The sequence below is a fragment of the Cervus elaphus genome, chromosome 19 (assembly GCF_910594005.1).
Source record: "Cervus elaphus chromosome 19, mCerEla1.1, whole genome shotgun sequence".
NCBI lineage: Eukaryota > Metazoa > Chordata > Mammalia > Artiodactyla > Cervidae > Cervus > Cervus elaphus.
Genome location: NC_057833.1, coordinates 23384712 through 23408358, shown reverse-complemented (window position 1 = coordinate 23408358; position 23647 = coordinate 23384712). Strand labels below are relative to the sequence as shown.

The following is a 23647-nucleotide window of genomic DNA, read 5'->3' as shown; positions in this document are numbered from 1 at the left end:
TATTGTCATAAGGTGCTTACACTTTATGAAAAATTAATGTCAACGTGCCAGTTTCAAATGGCACATTTACAAGCTGTTATAGGTGTACTGAATGGGTGATGCAGTACCATGGGTTGCACTGAAAGGGGGTCCTGATTTTCCAAAATGGTGATGAACTCCTTTAAAGTTCCAAAGTAAAGAATTTATAATCTTCCTTCAATTTATTCTATAATTGTCTTCCTGGAAAAGCCAAGAGACTGGTCTTCTAAAAACATCCAAAATAGTCTCATGTGCTTATATATAAAACAGGGATAGGTTTCCAGGTTCAGATGATCATAACCAGATCCTTCACCTACAAGAATATCCAATGAGACATCTGAAGATAGTATGATGCCACCCAACACATTTAGCATCTCTGGGCCCCACCCACCAAATGCCATGGGCACTACCCCTACCCCAACCTCTGAGAGCAAAAAATCCTCAAAACTTTCCATTTCATCAGAGAACAAACCTCCAAGACAATTCCAAGGGGTGGTTCTTCCCCTCTTGAGATCTAACGTTACATCTTTATATTAAAAAATGAGGATTTGTGTCCCCAAAGAATATGCTCAAGAATCACACACCAAGCCTTCGCAGAGCCAGGTAAGAAGCACTTGGGGGTTGACAGAAGCGCATCTTCCACCTGCCAGGCATTGTCTTAAGATCTTTCTGTGTATGTGTATCCAACTCTTTGCAACCCCATGGACTGTAGCCTACCAGGCGTCTCTGTCCACAGAATTCTCCAGGCAAGAATAAGTCGGTTGCCATTTCCTTCTCCAGGGGCTCTTCCTGACCTAGGGATCAAACCTGGGTCTCCTATACTACAGGCAGATTCTTTACTATCTGAGCTACCAGGGAAGCCCCTAAGATCTTTTTAGACAGACACTATTTAATTCTCACATCAACACAAGGCAGGAGGCTTGACCATCGCCCCTGGGCAGTTGAAACAAGCAGAGACATGACGTAACTTCCCACAGGTCCACTGGCAGAGCCCTAACTCAGAGCACCCTCTTCAGAATGAATGCAACATAGAGCAAACTACAGACTGTCATTTAGGACTGGAAGGGACGCAAAGCGGAAAAAGCATACCTCGCGTTATGAATACACAGGACAGATCAGTTCCACCAGTTCAGCGCACTGACCTCTACCTATGTCTCCAAGTCTTGGTTTGTTTCCCCCTTGGTCTCACCTTCCTCCTTCTTGTGTGTTTCCTGCAGACATCCATGCCCAGGAGAAGGCTGCTGCAGATCCCTCTGGACCTTTCCTGAAAGGGAGATCCCCATTCCCTAGATGAGTTCCAGAAGCATCCACTGAGGCTTCTGCAGCCCACCTCTGTCCGCTGACCTTCACCACAACCTGTCTCTCAGGATGAGTGGCTTCCTCACCTCCCTCGACCCCCGGCGAGTGCAGTGGGGGGCCGCCTGGCACGCCATGCACTCTCGGATCCTACGCACCAAACCGGTGGAGTCCATGCTGGAGGGAACGGGGGCCACCACCGCACATGGCACCAAGCTAGCCCAAGTGCTCACCACCGTGGACCTCATCTCGCTCGGCGTGGGCAGCTGCGTGGGCACGGGCATGTACGTGGTGTCTGGGCTGGTGGCCAAGGAAATGGCAGGACCCGGGGTCATCGTATCCTTCATCATTGCAGCCGTCGCATCCATACTGTCAGGTAAGCATCTCCGTGAAGGCGAAGGCCGCGCTCACCGGCCTGTTACTGTTCCTCCCACTCTTCTGCAGTATTCGGTAGTGAGAGGAGTGAAATGGCAGACCTTTTTGCCTTGACTAATAGGGAGTTCAGCGCTAGGTTTGGCTCATTGGAGTAGCTTCCTTTTCCTTTGGTTTCTCCATCCAAATAATTACTCTGGTGCCTAGCTACTGCCCAGCGTCTCATTCCCTGTCATGTCCCAATGACTCTATTTTTATTCTGTCTCCTTTCATGGGAAGGTAGGTCGGTTCCCTTTGTGTGGGGGGTGGGGCACTGGATATAGCCAAGATATAAATAATAAATAATGGATAGGCAGAGTAGCAAAATGACACGTCAGTAAACCTGATATGATTGGGACTTGATGAGCCTCAAACTGGCATTGTGATCTCCAAGCAGGAGGAAATCAAACTAGGAAATATAAAGCCATTGTGAGAACCATAAAGCACCACCTGCTACAAGCACTTCAACAGACTGATATTCTGCAGTGGTAGCTCAGCAAGCACCTTCTCTCTCCTTGAGAAAAAAAAAATCATAAAGCTCATTTGTTCGTTTTATTAAATAAGGTACCAGGACTTACATACTGATAGTTTACGAAACAGTGCTATTTCCTATTCCTCTTTCCTCCTCTTGAGTTGGGATCCACAGTATTTTCCCAGAATGCCAGGGGTGGGTCAATGGAAACCCTGAAAAATAAGGGAAACATCTTGCTTCTTGATGGTTATGCTGCAAAAGGTCGAGGTGGATTTGAGGTTGGCAAATCACGTGGGTCAACTCATGTCTCGGCAATGAATGTTGTGGCATTCATCAAAGAAATGTTTCTGGGGCAGTAAACGTGCTGACTTACGCTGGGAGTTCTATGTACTAATGCATACGACCACAAGGAGAGTTCCACACTAGTATCACACATCCAGGCTAAATAGTCTTCATCTTTATGGGATGCACAGGCTTCCCAGGTGGCATTACCTGCCAATGCAGGAGAAGCAAGAGATGTGGGTTCAATCCCTAGGTTGGGAAGATTCCCTTGGAGTAGGAAATGGTAACCCACTCCAGTAATCTTGCCTGGAAAATTCCACGGACAGAAGAGCCTGATGGGCTACAGTCCATGGGGTCACAAACAGACACAACTGAGCATACATCCCACACATACAGGGGGCACAGACCAGGGACACGCAACCACAAAGTACACTGGTTTACATTTGTCATCTTTTTAATGTGATGAGAAAAATAATTCCAGACTGATTTGAAATATTTATCTCCTGCCATGGCTTATATCCTTGTTGGTTTTACCACTATGTTTTCCTTAAATCATTCTCTAATATGCATGAATATCCTAATAATTGAGATTCCTGCAGAAAAGAAGATTTTTTTCCTTATAGATGAAAATAAATTTTATTCACATGAATGAATTCTGTGGATGCTTGAAATTCTACTAACCTGATTACAATCATTTTTCAAACTTGTTTGGCAAAGAAATTATTTGGGGGAAGATGCCAGATTATTACTCACCATAAATTTATAAATCTGAAAGTGTCAGCATACAGAACAGAATAGCAACGGTAAGACAAAAGGAAGGCATGTAACCACAGGTCCGACAGGGCATAGGGCAGATGGCTAAGGTCCTGCCTGGTTAATGCAGACCACTCTGCTCTCCGCTCAGTCGCTCAGTTGTGTCCAACTCTTTGTGGCCCTATGGACTCTAACCCTCTAGCTCCCCTGTCCATGGAAATTTTCAGGCAAGAATGCTGGAGTGAGTTGCCATTTCCTTCTCCAAGGGATCTTCCCAACCTAGGGATCCTGCGTTGGCAGGAAGATTCTTTACCTGCTGAGCCATCGGGGAAGCCCCACAGTCTCCTCCATGTCCCATTCTATTGTGCCCCAGTCCCCCAAACCCAGAATAGTTCCCACAAGTGAATCCCCACAGCTTATCCTTCATGGCGCTGGAATACATTTAGAAATTAGAACCAGGCCCAGTCACATTCTGGGAGCCTCTCCCCCTCTCACCATGCTCACGTGTAACCTAGACCGGGGTTCTGGAGGGAGTGTTGACGCCACAGATATTGGCAAACACTACAAATCAGCGTTTGTTTGTTGTTGAGAGTGAGTAGTTATACATTAACCAGCACATCACTGGCCTAGCTTCTCCGAAGGCCCAGTACTATCCAGTAACTCCATCAGGCACCAAAAGAAAGTCCTGCTTCTCCCCCATTAGGGACACTCCTCTCCGCACCTGGTCTCAGCCATAATACTGCTCTACCCTTCATAACAGATACCTCCTCACTGAGGCCAACCGGAACCTTCCCTGAGCTCCCAGCCAGGGCCAGGACCAAAATAACTGTGCCAAAGTTGGCAATTTTACATTAGGTTTCTTCATCCAGGCCTCTCACTCTATGATCCTTGGTCACTAGACCAAGGAAAGTTCCCCTCCGCCATGTTCCTTCCACTCCTACATCGTGACCTCAGTAGTGCCTCTCACAGGACCCAATTCCCCACTTCTCCATATCACAGTAATCAAACTCCTGTCTACCCTCAGGCTTTTTAATACATGGTCCTTTTCTACTGTGGCCTTAAGCAGGATGGTTTTAATTTGCATTTCCCTAATTATGAATATTTGAACATCTTTTTGTATTTATTTGCCATGCATATATACTCTTTGGTAAAGTATTTGTTCAAATCTTTTTCCCATTATTTAATTGGAGTCTTCAGGGATTTTTTTAATAAACTTTTAAAACTCCTTTATATATTTTGTATACAAGTCCTTTATTAGATATGTGGTTTTACAAACATTTTCTCTCAGCTTGTGGCTCATTTTTAAATTTTCTTTTGATTTTGTTTTCTTTTTTAAAATACTGATGCCCAGGCTCTGCTCCCTAGAGATTCTAATCCAATTCAGTTGGATCGGGGTACAGCCCAGGGATTGATAGCTTTTTTTTTTTTTTTTAATTCCCTGGGGAATTCTAATGTGCAGCCCAGGTTAAGAATTACTCCATTATAGGAACCAGGACCTCCCTATGGAATAGCCATGACCTACAAGAAGAGGAAACATATGCTAAGATAGAAACTATTTGGCCAGCAAATTCTTACGGGATTTTTGCCCTTGTGACATCATCCTCCACGCCATGCAAGCCAGTTTACGACAGAACAAATCCGACTAAGAGACGGAGCCACTTTCTCTATAATTGGACAAGATTTAAAGCTACAATAACTTCCCAGGCTCCTCCTACCGTTCCTGCCCCAACATCACAACTGCCCACAGCATATCACAGGTAGGGGAAAATTTATCAGAGGAAGCAGCTTGTGCTGTGACCGTTACCCTTTATCCAAAAGGTCTTATCTATTCTCAAATAGCTCAGCAGCACACATCCAGACCCCATGCCCGTGCCAAACCTTAGAAACCCTTTGTGTATACCAGATTGTATAAACCAGACAGGGGAAGTAGTTTTCTCTCTGGTTGCCACTGACAGCTTTATGAAGAGATGAGGGATGAAAGCAGGATAGTTTTCAGAGTTTCTCTAGTTCAACTGGCTTGGGATGAAACACAAAGCAAGGTCTCCATGCCAGCGACACCTGGCCATTCAATGCAACCTGCCCCAAGAGGCTCCTGTGGACGTGAGTGGGGAAATCAAAGTCGTTTATTTCCAGCCCTTTTAATATTAATAAAATTGAACCTCAAACAGAGTATAGGTCTGAATGACTCCTAAGATCATGCACTGTCTACAATAACTTTGAGCCCACATCTCAGGGGGTTTTCTAAGGATTAAATGACAGTAAGCATTCACAACATCAGTCCCCTGGCTGATACACAATACTCATAATTTTTATCTGCTCATGAAAAACAGTAGCAAAAATCTAATAAGATATAGTTTGGGAAAGCTGTATTGGGTACCCACTATATGCCAGTCTTAGGGCAATACCAGAAATAAATAAGAAATTGTCTCTACCCTAAAGGACCAATCACTTATTGGGTTCATCTCCACTGTTGGAGATAAACACTAAACCTGATAAGCAATTTCAGCAATAATAGGACTGATAATAACAGTGGCAGCAGAAACAGCTGATTTGAGCACTTCCTGTGTACCAAGAGAGTTCTAAGGGATTTACACATTATTTTACTCAGTCTTCACAACAACCCTATGTGGTAAGTGGTGTTATTGTCCTCATATCACAGATGAGAAAAAAGGAGGCTTCTGAAAAGTTTGGCAACTGGTTTAAGGTTCTTGCTTAAGAGGTGACAGAACAAGGAACAGCATGAACACAGTCTGACTCCAGTGACCACTTGGCACTCTCAGTTTATGGTTCAGCACTAGGGTTGACCATTTTGTGTTGATCATGTGAAAGATTCTCACTCACTCTTTCACATCTTCTCATCCATCACCCGGAGAAGGCGATGGCACCCCACTCGAGTACTCTTGCCTGGAAAATCCCATGGATGGAGGAGCCTGGTAGGCTGCAGTCCATGGGGTCTCGAAGAGCTGGACATGACTGAGCGACTTCACATTCACTTTTCACTTTCATGCATTGGAGAAGGAAATGGGACTTCCCTGGTGGCTCAGATGGTAAAGCATCTGCCTACAATGCGGGAGACCCAGGTTCAATCCCTGAGTCAGGAAGATCTCCTGGAGAAGGAAATGGCAACCCACTCCAGTATTCTTGCCTGGAAAATCCCATGGACAGAGGAGCCTGGTAGGCTACAGTCCATGGGGTCGCAAATAATCAGACACGTCTGAGAAGGAAATAGCAACCCACTCCAGTGTTCTTGCCTGGAGAATCCCAGGGATGGGGGAGCCTGGTGGGCTGCCATCTATGGGGTCACACAGAGTCGGACGCGACTGAAGCAGCTTAGCAGCAGCAGCAGCATCCATCATCACGTGAGCCCTGGTAACTGAATCCCTGGGGAGGTGGTAAGGGGAGCAGAACTCTTTCCCACAGACGAGGCTCCCGATCTCCTCCCTGCACTGGCTTTGCAGATCTTCACAAAGTTTAAGCCAGGCCTCCTCATTCCAGTGTTCATCTCCGGTTGATTTTCATGACCAAAGAGGTCTCTAAAGACTTAGGGTCTATTTAGATAGTCTGGTGAGCTTCCCTGCCTCAAACTGAAGCAGAGGTGAGAGGTGACCCCCAGAAGGGTTGGCCCTTCTGCAACCTGTTTTCAATGACCTAGATCACTCATTCATTCCACAAACTTGCATTTACTAGTTCCCCCAAACATATCTGAGAACTGCTCTTAGTCACCAGGGAGAGTGGGACAGGCAGAAACATTGAGAGGGTAGAGAAGAAATGCAAAGATGAACAAATGCAGAGTGGTCTTCAAGCTTCTTGAAGACTAGATCTCCAACATATTTTCCAAATACACAGTCCTAAGTTGGAAATCTTAATAATGATAATGGCTGTCCCTGATGTTTGTAAAGTCTCTAAGACATCAGTTAGTAAACACTTGATAAATGTTAGCCACTACTATTATTACTGTTGTTATTATTAATATTAAGCAAATACTGTGCCCTAGGCACCATGCATATACTACCTCATTTAATCCTCTCAGCCTCCCTGCTAGGTGATAGGACTTTTCCTGTTGTGTAGCTCACCATAATAGCTAAACCACTGGGCACTCATAACATGCCTGGCAGCAGCTGAACACCAGCTGCACAATCCTCCCAACAAATCCTACAAAATAAGTATCACTGTCAGATTCACCTTGCAGATGACAAAACTGAGGCTCAGGGAGGTTGGGTGACTTGCCCAGGACAACAAAGCAGTCAGAGGCAAAAAGGCAAGTCTAAATTTGATTCTGCCTTCTCCAGAGGCTGTTACCCCCATGTTGCTTCATGCAGACACACACCCGCAAAATTTAAAAACTCACCAGAGAAAACTGAGTGAATCAAGGAAACCCTCATTCTTTTTTTTAACTAAAGCTTCATTCTTATTGGGGTATTAAAAGAGCCTTAGCTCACTCTGTTCTGTTGATTAAATGAGTACTTTTCTAGATCAAAACTTCTGTAACCCAGGTCATGAAAATGACTTCAAAGTTCAGTGCCTTTCCATCACCTGTCAGCAGTGAGAAGGGTCCTGTGAAGTGCAGGCAGCTCTTCCAGGGCTGGATTGACAGCCCTATAGGAAGGCTGTCAGTTACCAGTTCAGAAAAGGTGAGCACAATCTAATAGAAATATGCAAGTTTCTCAGATGACTTATTGTGAAAATGAGCTTCCTCCAGCAAACCCAGGAGAGGCTGGGCTTCTCTTACCTCTTCTCCAGCACTGGCTGGGGTGGACAGGGCCTATCGAGAGCACCCAGCGTGGCCGTGGGAGGGACTGACCGCCGGCTCTGGGCTTGGCAACGCAGAGATGTTGCAGAAGACAGTAAAGAACTCCAGGACAAGGGGCTTGGCATGGATGCAAAGAAACAGGACAGGCACACATGAAATAGTCGTGGGCACTGCAGGAGACAAAGGGCCTGGGACACCCGGGATCTGGGTCCAGCTCTGTCCCCCGGCAGCTTGGGACCGTGGAACAAGTCATTTACATCTTGTGCCCTCAGTGTCCGCCTCTGCAAAATGACGAGTTTAGATTGAAAGTGAAAGTGTTAGTCACTTCAGTCATGTCCAACTCTTTGCGACCCCATGGACTGTATCCTACCAGGCTCCTCTGTCCATGGAATTTCCCAGGCAAGAATACTAGAGTGTGTTGCCTTTCCTTTCTCCAGGGGATCTTCTGGACCCAGGGATCAAATCTGGGTCTCCTGAATTGCAGGCAGATTCTTGACCATCTGAGCTACCAGGGAAGCTTACCCACATGAGTTAGGGTGAAAAAGAGAACCCAGGGAGGGGAAAGATTTGTAAAGAAAGGTCTAGTGCCTCAATTCCCCACACACACACCCCAACACCACATAGCATGGGAGTGATCAGTCCCGGAGCTGACATACCTCACTTCAAGCCCTGCTCAGCCATTTACTACTTGTGAGACTTAAAAAATGCACTTCACCCAGGGCTCCCCAAGCAGGTTGCCAAAAATGACAGGTGTGCCAAGGCATGGTTCCCTTAGCCCTCAGGGCCACAGGAGGTGGCAGAGGCCCCAGGCTTGTCACTTGTATCTATGAACAGCCTTGTCCCTTTACACAGGACCTCCTGACCACATTCACACAAGTGTCACGTCTAGGTGTATTCTGCCAAGTGGAAAAGATCAGGGAGTCCTGAGAAGCTACCTAGATCTTGACCTCAATCTCTGTAAATGGAGTAATGACAGCCTCCTCAAGCTGCCAGGTCACAGAGGCTGGGGTTAAGGGGCCAGAGCCACCCAAGTGGATCAGGAAGGCCCCTGAAAATTCCCCAGGCCCTGGCAAAGAGGTGAGGTCACCAAAGAAGAGGGGGTAAGGAGAGAAAAGAAGTAAGGGCAGGACTTTGTTAAACGGCCAAGTCAGATGGAGATGGAGAAACAGGAAGCAACGGTGGAGAAAGAAAAATGTAGGCTGAGGAGTAGGAATGAAACTGAAGGAAGAATAGATTCTTACACAAGGAAGTGAAGAATGTATAAGTGCTGACATCCCGAGCCACAGGGACAATGATGAACGGCCTTTGCAGTGGACTGCCTACCCACTGGAGCTGGCCACTTCCGGGGTACAGCATAGACAAACAGTGTGAGACAAAGGGGAGAGGGGGCATGAAAAAGAGAGAACAGCAAGCAGTAAAGTGAACCTTTGATCTAACAGCCCAGGGAGTGCATTCATCCTGGACACAACTTGGGCCTGTACTTTATTGCGTGTCTGTGGGTGACTGTATGTGTGTGAAAAGCAAGCATCTCACATGTCTCATGCTCTACTTCACCATGGCCACTGACACAGACTTCAGTTCAGTTCAGTCACTCAGTTGTGTCCAACCCTTTGTGACCCCATGGACCGCAGCACGCCAGGCCTCCCTGTCCATCACCAACTCTCAGATACTCAAACTCATGTTCACTGAGTCAGTGATGCCATCCAACCATCTCATCCTCTGTCATCCCCTTCTCCTCCTGCCCTCAATCTTTCCCAGGATCAGGGTCTTTTCCAATGAGTCAGTTCTTCACATCAGGTGGCCAAAATATTGGAGTCTCAGCTTCAACATCAGTCCTTCCAATGAACACCCAGGACTGATCTCCTTTAGGATGGACTGGTTGGATCTCCTTGCAGTCCAAGGGACTCTCAAGAGTCTACTCCAACACCACAGTCCAAAAGAATCAATTCTTCGGTGCTCAGCTTTCTTTATAGTCCAACTCTCATATCCATACATGACTACTAGACATAGACTTGGTCCCAAAATTCCATGCAAAGTCGTTGAAAATATAGAAATATATGTATACATTTATATAATTATGTATGTATACACATACACACATAAATATATCTTTATATCCTATCAATGCTTCAGGAATTTCCTATTCTGGAATGAATTCAATAATAGCCCTTGGCAACCTATTATATAGTACAGGGAACACTGCTCACTGTTCTGGGCCAGCCTGGCTGGATGGGAGGGGGCTTGGGGGAGAATGGATACTTGTATATGTATGGCTGAATCCCTTCAGTGTTCACCTGAAACTACCACAACATTGTTAATTGGATCTACCCCAGTACAAAATAAAAAGTTTAAAAAAGTTAATAGTCCTTTGCTATTTATCTTTTTTTTAATCAGAGAATAATTGCCTTACAATGTTGTGTTGGTTTCTGCCATACAACAACGTGAATCATAAGTAAGCATATATCCCCTCCCTCTTGAACCTGCCTCCCACTCCTTGGCTATTTATCTTGAGATTTTATTTATAAATACCCCAGTTTATAATTTCCTAGACTTATTAGAAGGAAAATAAACAATGCAGTGAGTTTCTCTTATGTATTAAACATGGATACAAATGCCTGCTCCTTTGCAAACACTTCTAAGAGTGTGTTTTAGTTATTAGAGCACTCGACACGATACATCAGGCCAAAAGCATTCCATGCTCCCCTTGGAGGGAATGCCTCTGTCAAGAAGCCACTGACATATCCAAGGGATTCACTGCTCCGTTCACTGGAGTGGTCTTACAGAAGAGTCAGCTCAAATCCCACCATTGCTACTGCATTCAGTAGGGGCTGTCTAGTTAGAAAAAACCCATCAGGACCACTTAGATGAGAATCTGGCAAGAGCAGCAACCCCTGGATCCTGGTCAGCTGTGCCCCGTACTGTTTAACACACACACCATCCTTCCTTCCTCATGGACCAGTAGGCAGCAACACTCACTCCTAAAATACAAACTTCAGACTTATGTGCTACAGAAGACCAAACTCTTCTAGAGTTTGTGGGCCAGAGAGTAGAAACAGGGCCGGAGAGGAAGGGAGGTGAAAGCGGTAGGCGTTTGTATCCTGGGAGGGAGGACAATTAGAGAAGCAGGAGCTGCCACCAGATCCCCACACCCAGAAAGTTCTCTCTAACTGCCTCCTAAATCCTGAGGCTCTCTGGCCCTACTCTGCCCTCCCTGCATGTGGCCACTTTGGAAAAAAGTCAAGATGGCGCCTGTCTCTTAAGGGGGTTTCTCTAGGAATATCCTCCACTGAGAGCAGACCCAGGCCCACGAAAGACTGAGTCTCACACTCCCAGGCACCTGCCGAGAACACAGCCTGTCCCAGCAAAACCTGGTCCTGCCTGCTCATCAAGTGGGCTGAGGAGGCCACACAAGCGCTCAAGTGTGTTCTCTTAGCACTCACTTTCAATCCTGCCCATTAAATTCTCAGGACAAGGAGGTAGCGGTCTGGTCCCCTCACTTCTTAGAACTGTCTTCTCTGTCGGTGCCACATTTCTATGCTTCAGGAATAGGGGCACTGCCCAATTTTGGAGAGAAATGAGCTGGAAAATCTTCGACAAGCTGTTACTTCAATGCCTGCTCTCCTTGCCTTTCTGCACAAAGCCATTTTGGTCCAGTCATCAGAGTCATCTGGATGAGGGGCAGCAGGTCTCATAAAGAAAGGCTGAACAAGCAAATGGGAACTCTCTTTTCATCCTCACAATTTCTAACTGGATTTGTGGAACAGAACAGTTATTCCTATACTAAAGATTAAGAACCCAGAAAGAAATTTTTCCAGGTTCAGATTTAGAAGTGAATCGAGCACACGCAGGGCTTGGTCTGAATGCTAGATGACTTCTGACATCTCTGCCAATGCTGACTCTCTAACACCACCAGCCAACAATACTTGCTTCTAATCTCTTTTATTCCACCTTTAAGGCCAAGGCTCCCACATAAACACTCCAGAAGCTACGTCTAAGCAAAGTTCTCAGATTCCTTTTCCTCAACTATAATTACAGCCATAGATCCCGCTGGAGGGGTGCCTGCTAAATGCCAAGACCCGTGACAGCCTGCCTGGGAGGCATCACCATTGCCATTTTCCAGATGGAGAAACTAAGGCTCCGTGAACTGGGTGACTTACTCAAGGCGACAGTTAGCAAAAATTCTAGTTGCCATTTATCGAGCACTTACAGTGTGCTAGACACTAGGCAATGTGATCTGTGTGCATTATCTTATCTAACTGTCATAAGTACGCTCTGTCTCTCTCCAGAGGCTGTGTGACTCCTATGACACCTCACAGCTTCTCCTAAAGCAAAGAGGGGCTGTTGATGGAGACTCTAGCATTACCTCACAGCTCACCTAGCATCTGATGGGTAACTGCATACAATGGGCCTAAGAGAGGTAATTACCCCCAAACATGTCTTTCCCTGTTGTAACATCTTTTGCCCTCCGAGGCTGCCTTTGATGTTTACCTAGGGTCATCAACATGAAATTGTTAGGAGCAGAAAAAAGGGCAGTTTGAGACCACCTGCCACCTTAGCAATGAAGAGGGACCAATCTGGGCCAGAAGACAGACTCAGAAACAGCTAACCCTGTGGATTCTTTAGTTGAAAGCAGCCACCTGATCATTATTATTATTACCATCCTCATACCTTGATAAGGTATTAAAAATTAACTAATGTACACTAATGATGATATTAATAACAGCATGACCAGACAGTATAATTCATCATATTATGGATTAATATTACTGGAATTCATCATATTATGAAAACCATACCTCTAATAACCTTTAAAATAATTTCAAAGGGGATATCAAGGCAAGAGAGTAAACATTCTGACCACACTTAATCAGTAAATCATTAAACTTCCTTGACCTATTTTGGGGGTCACTTCTCTGACCCTGAGGTCAGCTTCTTTCCTTCCCGTTTGTATGTTGATGTGTTGGTGCTATGGGCTGGGAACTTTCCAGTTATCTGCTTCCTGCCCAACTGTACTTGGAGTCCTGTCAGTTTAGGTAAATAATACTGCCACACACCCCTGATTGAAGATGCTGCCCATCCCCTAAACACAAGCTCTTACTGTCCACCCGAGGCCCACTTTGGCAGAAAAATTGTAAGTCTCTTCACAGACGCAAAGAAACAGGGGTTCCAAGACAAATTATTTTTCTTCCAGACACATTTGTAAAAATTGCCCGAGCTCCACTGACAAGTGATGGAGTAACCAAGGTTACTCGGGTAGAAGAGACAGCTGAGGTGAGGAGAGAGTGCCTGATGGATTACCCCCTGGAAAAGAAACCCCACAGTTTCTTGACTCACAAAGAGCATAAGAACAGGACACTGGGGCAGGGACGTAGGGGTTCACCACACTTGACAGGGGGTTGAATAGATGTTTCTTAGATCCCAACAGTCTGCTCCTCAAGAGGGACAAAATGATGGGGATACTTCAGTACCACCTCCTGGAATTCAGTGCTGCTGAGAAAACAAACATTTCCCAGAGAATCCACACATTATTTCTCTCTAGGGTCCTGTGATTTCTCCTTATACCCCACTCCAAAGCCACACATAAGCAGTACTAGCAACCAGAGCAATACAGGAAGCCCACAACATACAGGTAAGTTCCATTCTAAGAGCCTGCAAGTCCAATTCATTCGAAAATCCAACAGAGTCAGCCTCGGTACCTAACACATTCGGCTATACAGTCCTGTACTGTAATAAGTTTATAATACTTTTCACACAAATAATATATAAAAAGCAAACACAAAAAATAAAGAAAACATTTTTAATCTTAGAGTACAGTACCTTGAAAAGTGCACTAGTACCAGCTACATCACTGATGCTGTTATGCTGCTTCTAGACCTCCTGGGCTTGAAATAAAGATACTGTACTACTGTACTCTACACAGGAATGTACGGTAAGGCACACAGAAGCACAAACACTTGTAGGGGATCACGCATGTGACAATGTATGTGGACACAGGCACTAACTTACGTGATTGGACGTGTGAATGCATGTTTACATCTTTGAAAGTTTGCGACCTGAAGGTTCATATGTAGGGGACTCACTGTATATATAACATCTATAGCCTTGCTGTGAATTTATAAATGTAACAGAGACGTTTTAAGAAGACTAAGAAAATGAGAAGGAAATGGATAACAATCATCTCAGCAAAATGCCGTCTTTGGTGAGGATGTCCTTAAAGACATGTTTGGGTCTAAGTGGTGAGTTGCTCTGGTGTTGCCCAACAACTGATTCCTCCCTGAGTCTGGAAGACATAGGATAAGTGGCACTCAGGAGGACTGCTGACAGGTAAAACATGTTCAAAACAACCAGCCAGGCTGGGTATCTGCAACCTGTGGCCAGTTACCCCAGGCAGACCCTCTGATCAATACGCAGGCCGGGACTGATCCCAAAGACCTGAATGAAACTGCAGGGCTGGTTAACTGTTTCCATGAACACTTCTTTCCACTTCTTCTCATACCTCCTGACGCCCTTTTTCCCTATGGGTAGTCCTTCCAGCTGTCTGAAGATCTCACTTCAGAACTCAATGTTGCATCTCTTTAAATCAGCCCATGTAGTCCCCCAGCTCCCCCAACTAACATCTTCTTTCTTGTTTTTCTTAAACTTGTTGCTTTTCAGGTCTGTCTTCTCCACTAGACTGTCAGACCCACAAAAAGAAGGACTATATTCCTCCTATTCACCTTTAAGTTCCTAAAATCTCACATAGATGCATCAAGATGGTACCGTATAAATATTTCAGGTGATGAAAGAATGAATTGGAAAGTGCCCTGAACTGGGTGTCTGGGGACTTCCGTTCAGATCCCAGCTCTGTCATTAACTAAATACTCAGCTTCATGTCTGGGGCTCAGCTGCATCATCTGTCCAGTAAAAAAACCACCCCGATGAGAAGCCAATCCCCTTCCCCATGCCATGCTCAGTACAGCCTGTGGGTCCACAGAGAATACTCAGAGGCTCTGGGGGGCGTGGGATGAGGGAGGTCCTGGGCAGGCCTCCCACTCCCTCCTCAGACAGAGCCACCCTGCTTTCACTTACTTATGAATTAAGCTCTCAAATAAGACTTTGTGTGCAGAGTGGGTTTTCCAACCAGGACAAAGCTTTACAACTATAGTAGATAACTGTACAGCCCTTTTCTGCTAGATTCCCCCAACCTAATAACCAGGTTCTTTCCCTCAACACTTGGTCCCTGTCCCCCTCTGCAGATTCATCACCCTCAGTCCCCAGAGTTGCCCATAGATCATCCCAGCTGTTCCCTTTCATCTGCCTGAGACCATCCTTTCCCATTTTCTTCTGCCTGGGAAAGCCCAGCTCACCCTTCAAGATACAGTTCAAAAGCCTCCTCACTTTGTCTCCACTTCCCCAGCCACCAAAGAACCATGCTCCCCAAGAACCACGCTCCCCACACTGGGCTCCCAGAGCACCTCATATATACTCTATAGATTAAACACCAGCTGTGTGGAATCATCTCTTTATTAAACCGTTTCCCGACTAGAATATAGACACTTCAAGGTCAGGAGAGCTGCCTTATTTACCGTTTAAGAGCTGCCTTACTTACCGATATCTGATAGGATATCACCACAGTGCCTGACTTAATAGTCACTAAAGGAAGGAAATTAGGACGTCTGAAGTTGTTCAGGAAATTAGTAAGTCCACTGATAAGTAGATTAGTGAATTAGTCAATAAGTTCAACTACACGGTAATGGGAAAACCTCTCTTTATCTGAGTAGGGTAATTGGCATTCGAGTGTAAATAATCACTAGATTTAATCTTTCTAGGAGGAAGTACACTTTTAAAAAGGACTTATTTGTCTGATGGCTCTCTTTGGTGGAAGGAAGACGGAAACGTATTTCTTGAGTGGAGAAAGTCTTCTCTAACTTTTACCTACTGTCAGCTGGATCTCTCTCCTTTATACCCTCCTAGGGTGGAGAATCTTTGCCTCCTGGTTCTATGCCTCCTGGAACTAGAGAACCAGCACAGGTTTTAAGTGACAGGATGACATTATATGGGGAGGACTATGTATGATTGTTGTGGGTAGTGCTGTCTTTGGCACAAGTTTAGAAAGTTCAATATTGTTTGTAGACTCTCTGGGAACATCTCATTGAAGGTTGGTCTGTTAGACCTATATATGTCATAGCAAAGCTCAAAAGAAATTCACATTGAAAGGAACAAAATTTTTCTGAACCTCAAATCACATATCACTTGGGGTATACACAGAGGGATTGACAGTGAATGTTTCAAAGATGAAAGCTTCTGGTATCTTGTCCCAAGCCTCTTTTCAATGTGTAAGTTCTAATTTTCACTGGGTTTCAGGCTGGTAGTTAGTCATTTTAACCAAAAATAGTTCTAGATATAGAAATAAATCAGAACATTAGGGATACTACAAAATAAGAACAGGGGGAGGGGCTTCCCAGGAGGCATAGTGGTAAAGGATCTGCCTGCAATGCAGGAAACAAGAGTTCGATCCCTGGGTCAGGAAGTTCTTCTGGAGAAGGAAATGGCAACCAGTATTCTTGCCTGGAAAATCCCATAGACAGAGGAGCCTAGCAGGCTACAGTCCATGCGGTCGCAAACAGTCGGACACAACTAAGCAACTAAATGACAACAATGAATGTTTACAATATACTTAAAAGGCAGATAACCAAAAAGGGTATCAGAGTTGCAGGATATGAGGAATAAATCACTCCTGTTCTCTTTAGTCCCGCTGAAATGAAGCCACTGTATTGCTCAAGGACTTGCCTCTCTGAACAGCTCTAAAGGGAACACGTCCATCATGTCTGCAGCACACACTCACTCGATGGCCATCTGCACCCTGACATTGTACTCATATTGATTTTCCCTGCTACACGGTTATACTTTTGGAATCAATATGCCTCTCCCTCTCCAACCACTTGATAAATAGCCAAGGAATGCAAAGTCACTTTGATAACAGCATAAGGCAAATATGTAGGAGGGTAACTCTGGGGCAATAAATTTTTGAAATGAGTTGCTAAATTGAGTAGAGATTATTTATAAACTTATCTCTCATTTAGAATAGTGAGTGTGCATCTTGGTTCACCAAATCAATTTTAGATGATAAATATTCTGCAATTCTTTTTCTACTATTCTGCAATGCAAACTAGTGATAATGTTACCTTCCTACGCTCTAACTTTTAAAAAAAAAATCACCTCTGTATGGAAGACAAAGGAAAGAAAAGTAATTTTTCATAAAAATAATATTTCAGCATATGAATGCTGGGGCATAACCACTGTGAATGCAGCTGCTACAAATGCACACTCACATATGTGTGCCATTCGGCACTCAAAGACCATGAGTCTTGAGCTGCTGCTGATGTGGCTTTCCCAAGTGACAACCAATTCCTGGTAAATTTCAAACAAACCAAATTACAACTGTCCCTTAATTTACCCAATTGTTACATCCCTGAATAATGTAAAACCATGCAAACAAAAAATTCTTTGTGCAATGAAGATAGAGTCAAGCTCAGAAATTACAAACATGTTGTGTCTTACATGAATGTCCACTGGGACCTTTGGAATCAGGCTCAGACGGTAAAGCGTCTGTCTACAATGCAGGAGATCTGGGTTCGATCCCTGGGTCGGGAAGATTCCCTGGAGAAGGAAATGGCAACCCACTCCAGTACTCTTGCCTAGAAAATTCCATGGACAGAAGAGCCTCGTGTCATGGGGTCACAAAGAGTTGGACACAACTGAGTGACTTCACTTTCACTTTCAAGAGAACAATGCATCATCCTGTGGGACAGTCCCACACACTACAAAATGTCTAACAGCCCAGCCTTTTGCCCATTTAATGCCAGGAGGGCCCACAATAATCATGTGAACCATAGATGCCCTCACAGAATACCAAAACTCCCCCTAGGAGGCAGTACAACCTTGCAAGACTACTGGCTTGCAGTATTTCCTACAGGGCTTTCCCCATTAACACAAATGATTAAGAGTTGATTCTAGGTGTAAAACCAAAGAACGACAGCACTAGAAGGGAGCATGAAGCTCCTCTAACTGGCCTTCTAGTTTTACCCACGTGAGATAAGTAACTTGCTTTTGAATACTCAGTGACCACCTAATCTAGGATAAAAAAAATTTTTTTAATGGCATCCTTTTCCATGGTTTTTATTTCTTATTGAAATTAGAAAGACACCCTTGAATGTGTCTCTTACACATGAGATAGCTGGGGGAGCGGGTAGTAGAAATATTGACAACATTTTCCAGTTCTTTTTTCCAGGATACTGGAGTTGAAATCATTCACTCCTCATCACTGAGTTTCCCTGGATACATTCTATATAAAATGTGTGCTCAGTCATGTCTGACTATGCGACCCTATGGACTGTAGCCCACCAGACTCTTCTGTCCATGGAATTCCCCAGGCAAGAATATTAGAGTGGGTTTCCATGCCCTCCTCCAGGGGATCTTCCTGACCCAGGGATAGAATCCACGTCTCTTGCATTGGCAGGTGGGTTCTTTACCACTGAGCCACCAGTGAAGCCCTTCAGTCAGTTCAGTTCAGTTCAGTCACTCAGTCGTGTCCGACCCTTTGCGACCCCATGAATTGCAGCACATCAGGCCTCCCTGTCCATCACCAACTCCCAGAGTTTACTCAAACCCATGTCCATCGAGTCGGTGATGCCATCCAACCATCTTATCCTCTGTCATCCCCTTCTCCTCCCGCCCCCAATCCCTCCCAGCATCAGGGTCTTTTCCAATGAGTCAACTCTTCGCATCAGGTGGCCAAAGAATTGGAGTTTCAGCTTCAACATCAGTCGTTCCAATGAACACCCAGGACTGATCTCCTTTAGGATGGACTGGTTGGATCTCCTTGCAGTCCAAGGGACTCTCAAGAGTCTTCTCCAACACCACAGTTCAAAAGCATTAATTTTTCGGCACTCAGCTTTCTTTATAGTCCAACTCTCACTTCCATACATGACCACTGGAAAAACCATAGCCTTGACCAGACGGACCTTTGTTGGCAAAGTAATGTCTCTGCTTTTAAATATGCTATCTAGGTTGGTTACTCCTTACTTCCAAGGAGTAAGCATCTTTTAATTTCATGGCTGCAGTGAAGCCCTTAGCGCCCACTAAAAGCTTGGATTCCTGCATGCAAATAAATCAGAAGGTTTCAAAAATAAAATACTTTACAACATGTTCAAAATGAAAGTGTGTCCCAAAGAATGATTTCTGGGAGCAGAAACTATCCCACGTGATTAGTGGCTAATTGATTTTCCCACTGTTCTCCCCAAACCCCAGTCATCAAGATCCAAGCATGTTTGGGGGAAATACGTAACTAAGATTCCATATGCTCCTACACCGCGCACCACACAGGGCCCATTCCTCTGACCCGGGAGAGCAAGGGACGGGCAGGTCCCTTCACAAGACCTAAGGAAGATTTGGCTCTTTGCTAATCACCCTTGGCCAGTGACTTGAGTGTTTTTCTAACTTAATTTGGCAGATCAAATATTAAGGAAAAAAATGTTTGATTGCCCAAACTGCACAATATTGGCTCTCCAAGTTAAATCTGTAATCAAACTGATGCCCATTTCAAAAGTGTCACTTGGAAAAAATCCTATTTATAAGCCTTGTACATTATCAGGTGGTGAAGAAGGATGAAGACAAGAAGCTCACAGAGTATAAGAATTACTGGGTAAAGCTGTGCATCCTGCGCTAAAGAGACTAAATCATTTCCCTCCCAATTCCTTACACTGCAGTTAAAGAGACACCTACTCAACGTGCAAACTCAACTCCCTTCAGGAGATGAGAACACGTAAGTTATACCAGTTCCCCTAGCAACCAAGAAAATATCATCAGGTCCTCACATTCTATACTTTCCTCCTAGAGTTCCTCAGGCTTTCCTTCCGAGACCACTTCCTCTTAATTTTAGACTCACTCTAACAATTTTAACATCAGGTGTTAGAAGCAGCAATTTAGAAAAGGAGGAGGTCAGACTGCTCCAGGTAAGCCCCACAATAGTAACAAGAAGAAATGACTGACAGTCTGACCTCCAAGGAGATGGAAATCTATTTTACAAAGTGGAGGGAAGGGGGCTGATATAGAAACTCAAAATAATAACAGCCTAGGCCATTCAAGGTAGGGACGAACAGCTTTGCTGGCCTTGAGAGCATCTCCATAATACAGAACAGTATAGTAACTAATGTGAAAGGAAACGATGCTTAATATATTTTGTAGCAAAATTCCATATAACAATAGAATCCTAGGTGGGAAGAGTAGGAAGATCCTAAAGAGAGCATCCTGGCCTAATTCCTTTACCTTACAAGGAAGGAAACACGTAAAGGGGTGCACAGGTTCGAGGCAGAGTTGAGACAAAGAGGGCAACCCGGCTGTCCAGGGCTCCTTCCCTATGGAGGCGCCCACCCTGCCGCCACGGAGGGGAGGGAAGGGAGAGTGCATCACATGTAGTCATGCATTGTGTGGCTGCTTCTAACATCTCTGCTTTTGCATCCTTGCACTGATTTTACTCTCTTCCAAAGGAGAAGAAACTTGCTCTCTTCAGTCACAAAAGAATGAACGATTTTTCCCTGATTTGTGATGAGAACCGCAGGACTGGCCCTGAACAAAATTGGGACTGAAAGTAACGTTTACTTTGCGTTCCCCTCTCCCTCTATCTCCCATTCCTGGTGTGTCTCCTCCAAAGTGTCGCATGGCTGTCCTCCCACTTTGTACCCCACCCATTGGCCCCAAATCTAGAGTTTCTAGTACAATGTAGAATATTCTCCCAACTTCCAGAAGTTTGATATACTCCCAGCCTCTTTCTAATTTAATTTCTAATTCTGTAAAACAAACAAAATGAGGCAATATACCAGTGTTTCTCAAATATAAATGGCAAGCTTATTAAAATGCATATTCCTGGTCTCCGTCTCCTGAAATCACAACTCAATAGAGGACTCTGATCGCTTCTTGGCCTTCTGGCTAAGATCAAGTGTAATAGATGACTCTGGTTGAGTGTCGCACCAGACCCACTTTGGAAAACATGTGGCTTCTGCCTGCCTCTCCAGCCTCGTCTCCTCCCAGTCCCCCAGTGCACATCCCCTTCCACGCAAAACTTCATACAGTCTCTCCAGACCATGCCTTTGCCTCACAGTCCACTTCTGAGTCCAATTAATTCCTCCACACACCTCAAAACCAGCTGATGCACACGTTTCAATTCTGCTCTCTGTGTTCCTGTGTGTCTTTGCATTGTTGAGCTCATACAGCCTACAAAGTGTGGGGATTCCCTGGCATAGCTCCTGAAGGCAAGGCCCTGCCTCACTTGTCTTTTTTTCTATTCCCAGCATTTGGCATCTTGCCAAGCACATAGGAGACAGTCTAAAAGTGTTCATTAGATTATCTTTTGCATGTGCAAATTTCCTAGTTAATAACTAGTCATTTATTTATATTTGCATTTTTAATTAACCCCCCATCCCATATAGTACAGGATTTTCAAAGATTGCTCCAGGTATCACCCTTAAATGAGGAACACATTTTGTAACAAATAAAAATGAAAAGAGAAGAATGCTAACATAATCTAACCTTGGTGACATCAGCTGTGTGGTCATAATGAATTAGACCCAAGTTCACTCAGGATATCTGACACCTAAGGAACAACAACAGAGACACATACAATAAATGGGAGTTTTTCTAATAAAGAAGATCAGTTTCTAATTGTTCTTTAGAATTAGGTGTGGCATTCAGGTTTAGACTTTTTTCAGAAGTAAAGTTGGAAGACATCAGAACTGGCTTTGAATTGATTCGTTTACATAAAACTTTGCGTATTTGTTCTAAGACCCCAGAGATGTCCAGGATTTATCTATCCCAGATGGTTAGCCACCAAAAGGTTAGCTCATCTCCTGAAATCCGTCTTTCATGTGTGTGTCCCATGCAGGCGTCTGCTATGCAGAGTTTGGAGTCCGCGTCCCCAAGACCACAGGGTCAGCCTACACCTACAGCTACGTCACTGTCGGGGAGTTTGTGGCATTTTTCATCGGCTGGAACCTGATCCTGGAGTACCTGATTGGCACCGCGGCCGGCGCCAGCGCCCTGAGCAGCATGTTTGACTCACTGGCCAACCACACCATCAGCCGCTGGATGGTGGACAGCGTGGGAACCCTCAACGGCCTGGGTGAGACTGCCACAGCCTCTAACTCCAACGTGCAAACTCACTGAGCCAAATAAAGGGGCTCCTCTTCCAGGATGCAATTTGGCAAAAAGTACCAAGGGCCTTAATATGTCTTTTTTTTTTGCCAAGTAATGGATGAATGAATCTGTCCTAACAAAACTATTTTAATTTCCATAAAATTTTTATATGAAAAAATGTTCATCACCACCTTATTTATAATAACAAAAAAATTAGAAACTGTTTAAGTATTCTACATTGGAGCAACTGATGAAGGAAACTATGGCAGTGTATGACATAGCTAGCAATTAAAAGGATGACCAGGAAGGCTGTTGTAAGAGTGTGGAATGTTTTTAATGCAATGCTGTAAGACAAAGGACACAAATTGTATATGCATCACATTAATAACTGTATAAAAATATGAGTAATTTGGAAAAAGAACTATGAGGAACTTCTCTGATGGGTTCTTTAGGAGATTTTTAAAAATTTATCCTAAATCAGCATGCGTTAATTTTTAAATAAGAGAATCTATTTAAAAGAAACAAAATGAATGGGTATAACAAAATGAGTGAATACTAAATAACCAGCTCATGTAACAAATACCTTGAGACTTCAGGTCTGAGCCCCACCTTCCATTCTGATATCGGACTATCCCTTCACAATCAAGGGAAGCTAAACTGTAGTGGAGGAGACTTCGGAAGTCTTGCCCCAAAACATCCAGGGACTAATTCAGTGGCTGCATGCAAGTCATTGGCGCCCCTGTCTCAGAAGAGCTGACCAAAATGCTGAGAACCAAGATACCATGAGAAAATTTTAAAAATATGAAGACAACATCTTCTCAGAATACTGATTTCATAGAATTTTAGGTCTGAAAGGGTCCTCCAAAATCAGGTAGCCCAAAATTTTCACTTTACAGATGAGGTTCAGAGAAAGGAGACATTTGCCCACGGCCACACGGCTGGTTCCAGGTCAGAGTTGAGCTGAAATCCAGGAGCCTGACTGCGAAGCAGTGCCACTTTCCCTCTATAGAGGGCAGGAGTCCACTGGCCAACAGACAAGAACAAAGAGGCGGGGAGAGTCCCCCAGCCATCTTCTTTGCAGTCACACAAATGGACAGAACACCCTTCTTCCAATAATTGTCAAAGACACACATTTTTAAATTTGCTAATAAAGAGATTGCTGGAATGAAATGGAATATTTATGGGCTATAAAGTAAACAACAATGAAGATAAAATCGTTCAAATAACATGTTAGATCCGTGTATACATTTGAATGTCCTTGGATAGTCCTGACTTCGGATGTTCCATGCCATGGCTCCAGAGGAACTGCTGTAGTTGTCATATTATGGATCCCAATTTTTGGTCCAGGATATCAGGTCATCTCACCTATATACCAAAACCTTCCTATTTGCATCTAGACACGTGTGGACCACACACACACAGTCCCTTCTCCCTCCACAACCTCCTCTAAGCTGAGTGCAGATACACTGGGTGGGCCTGGACAATGTTTTTAATTC

General features: G+C 44.5%; 1 protein-coding gene across 1 annotated transcript in view; it reads left to right on the top strand.

Moving 5' to 3' along the window:
• SLC7A14 (solute carrier family 7 member 14) overlaps window positions 1–23647 on the top strand; it is a 107078-nt gene that overhangs the window by 50764 nt on the left and 32667 nt on the right. Inside the window, exons 2-3 of the mRNA XM_043875431.1 lie at window positions 1236–1690; window positions 21901–22137. Of these exons, the coding sequence (XP_043731366.1) occupies window positions 1387–1690; window positions 21901–22137 (541 nt within the window). The 5' untranslated portion in view covers window positions 1236–1386. The remainder of the gene's footprint in view (window positions 1–1235; window positions 1691–21900; window positions 22138–23647) is intronic.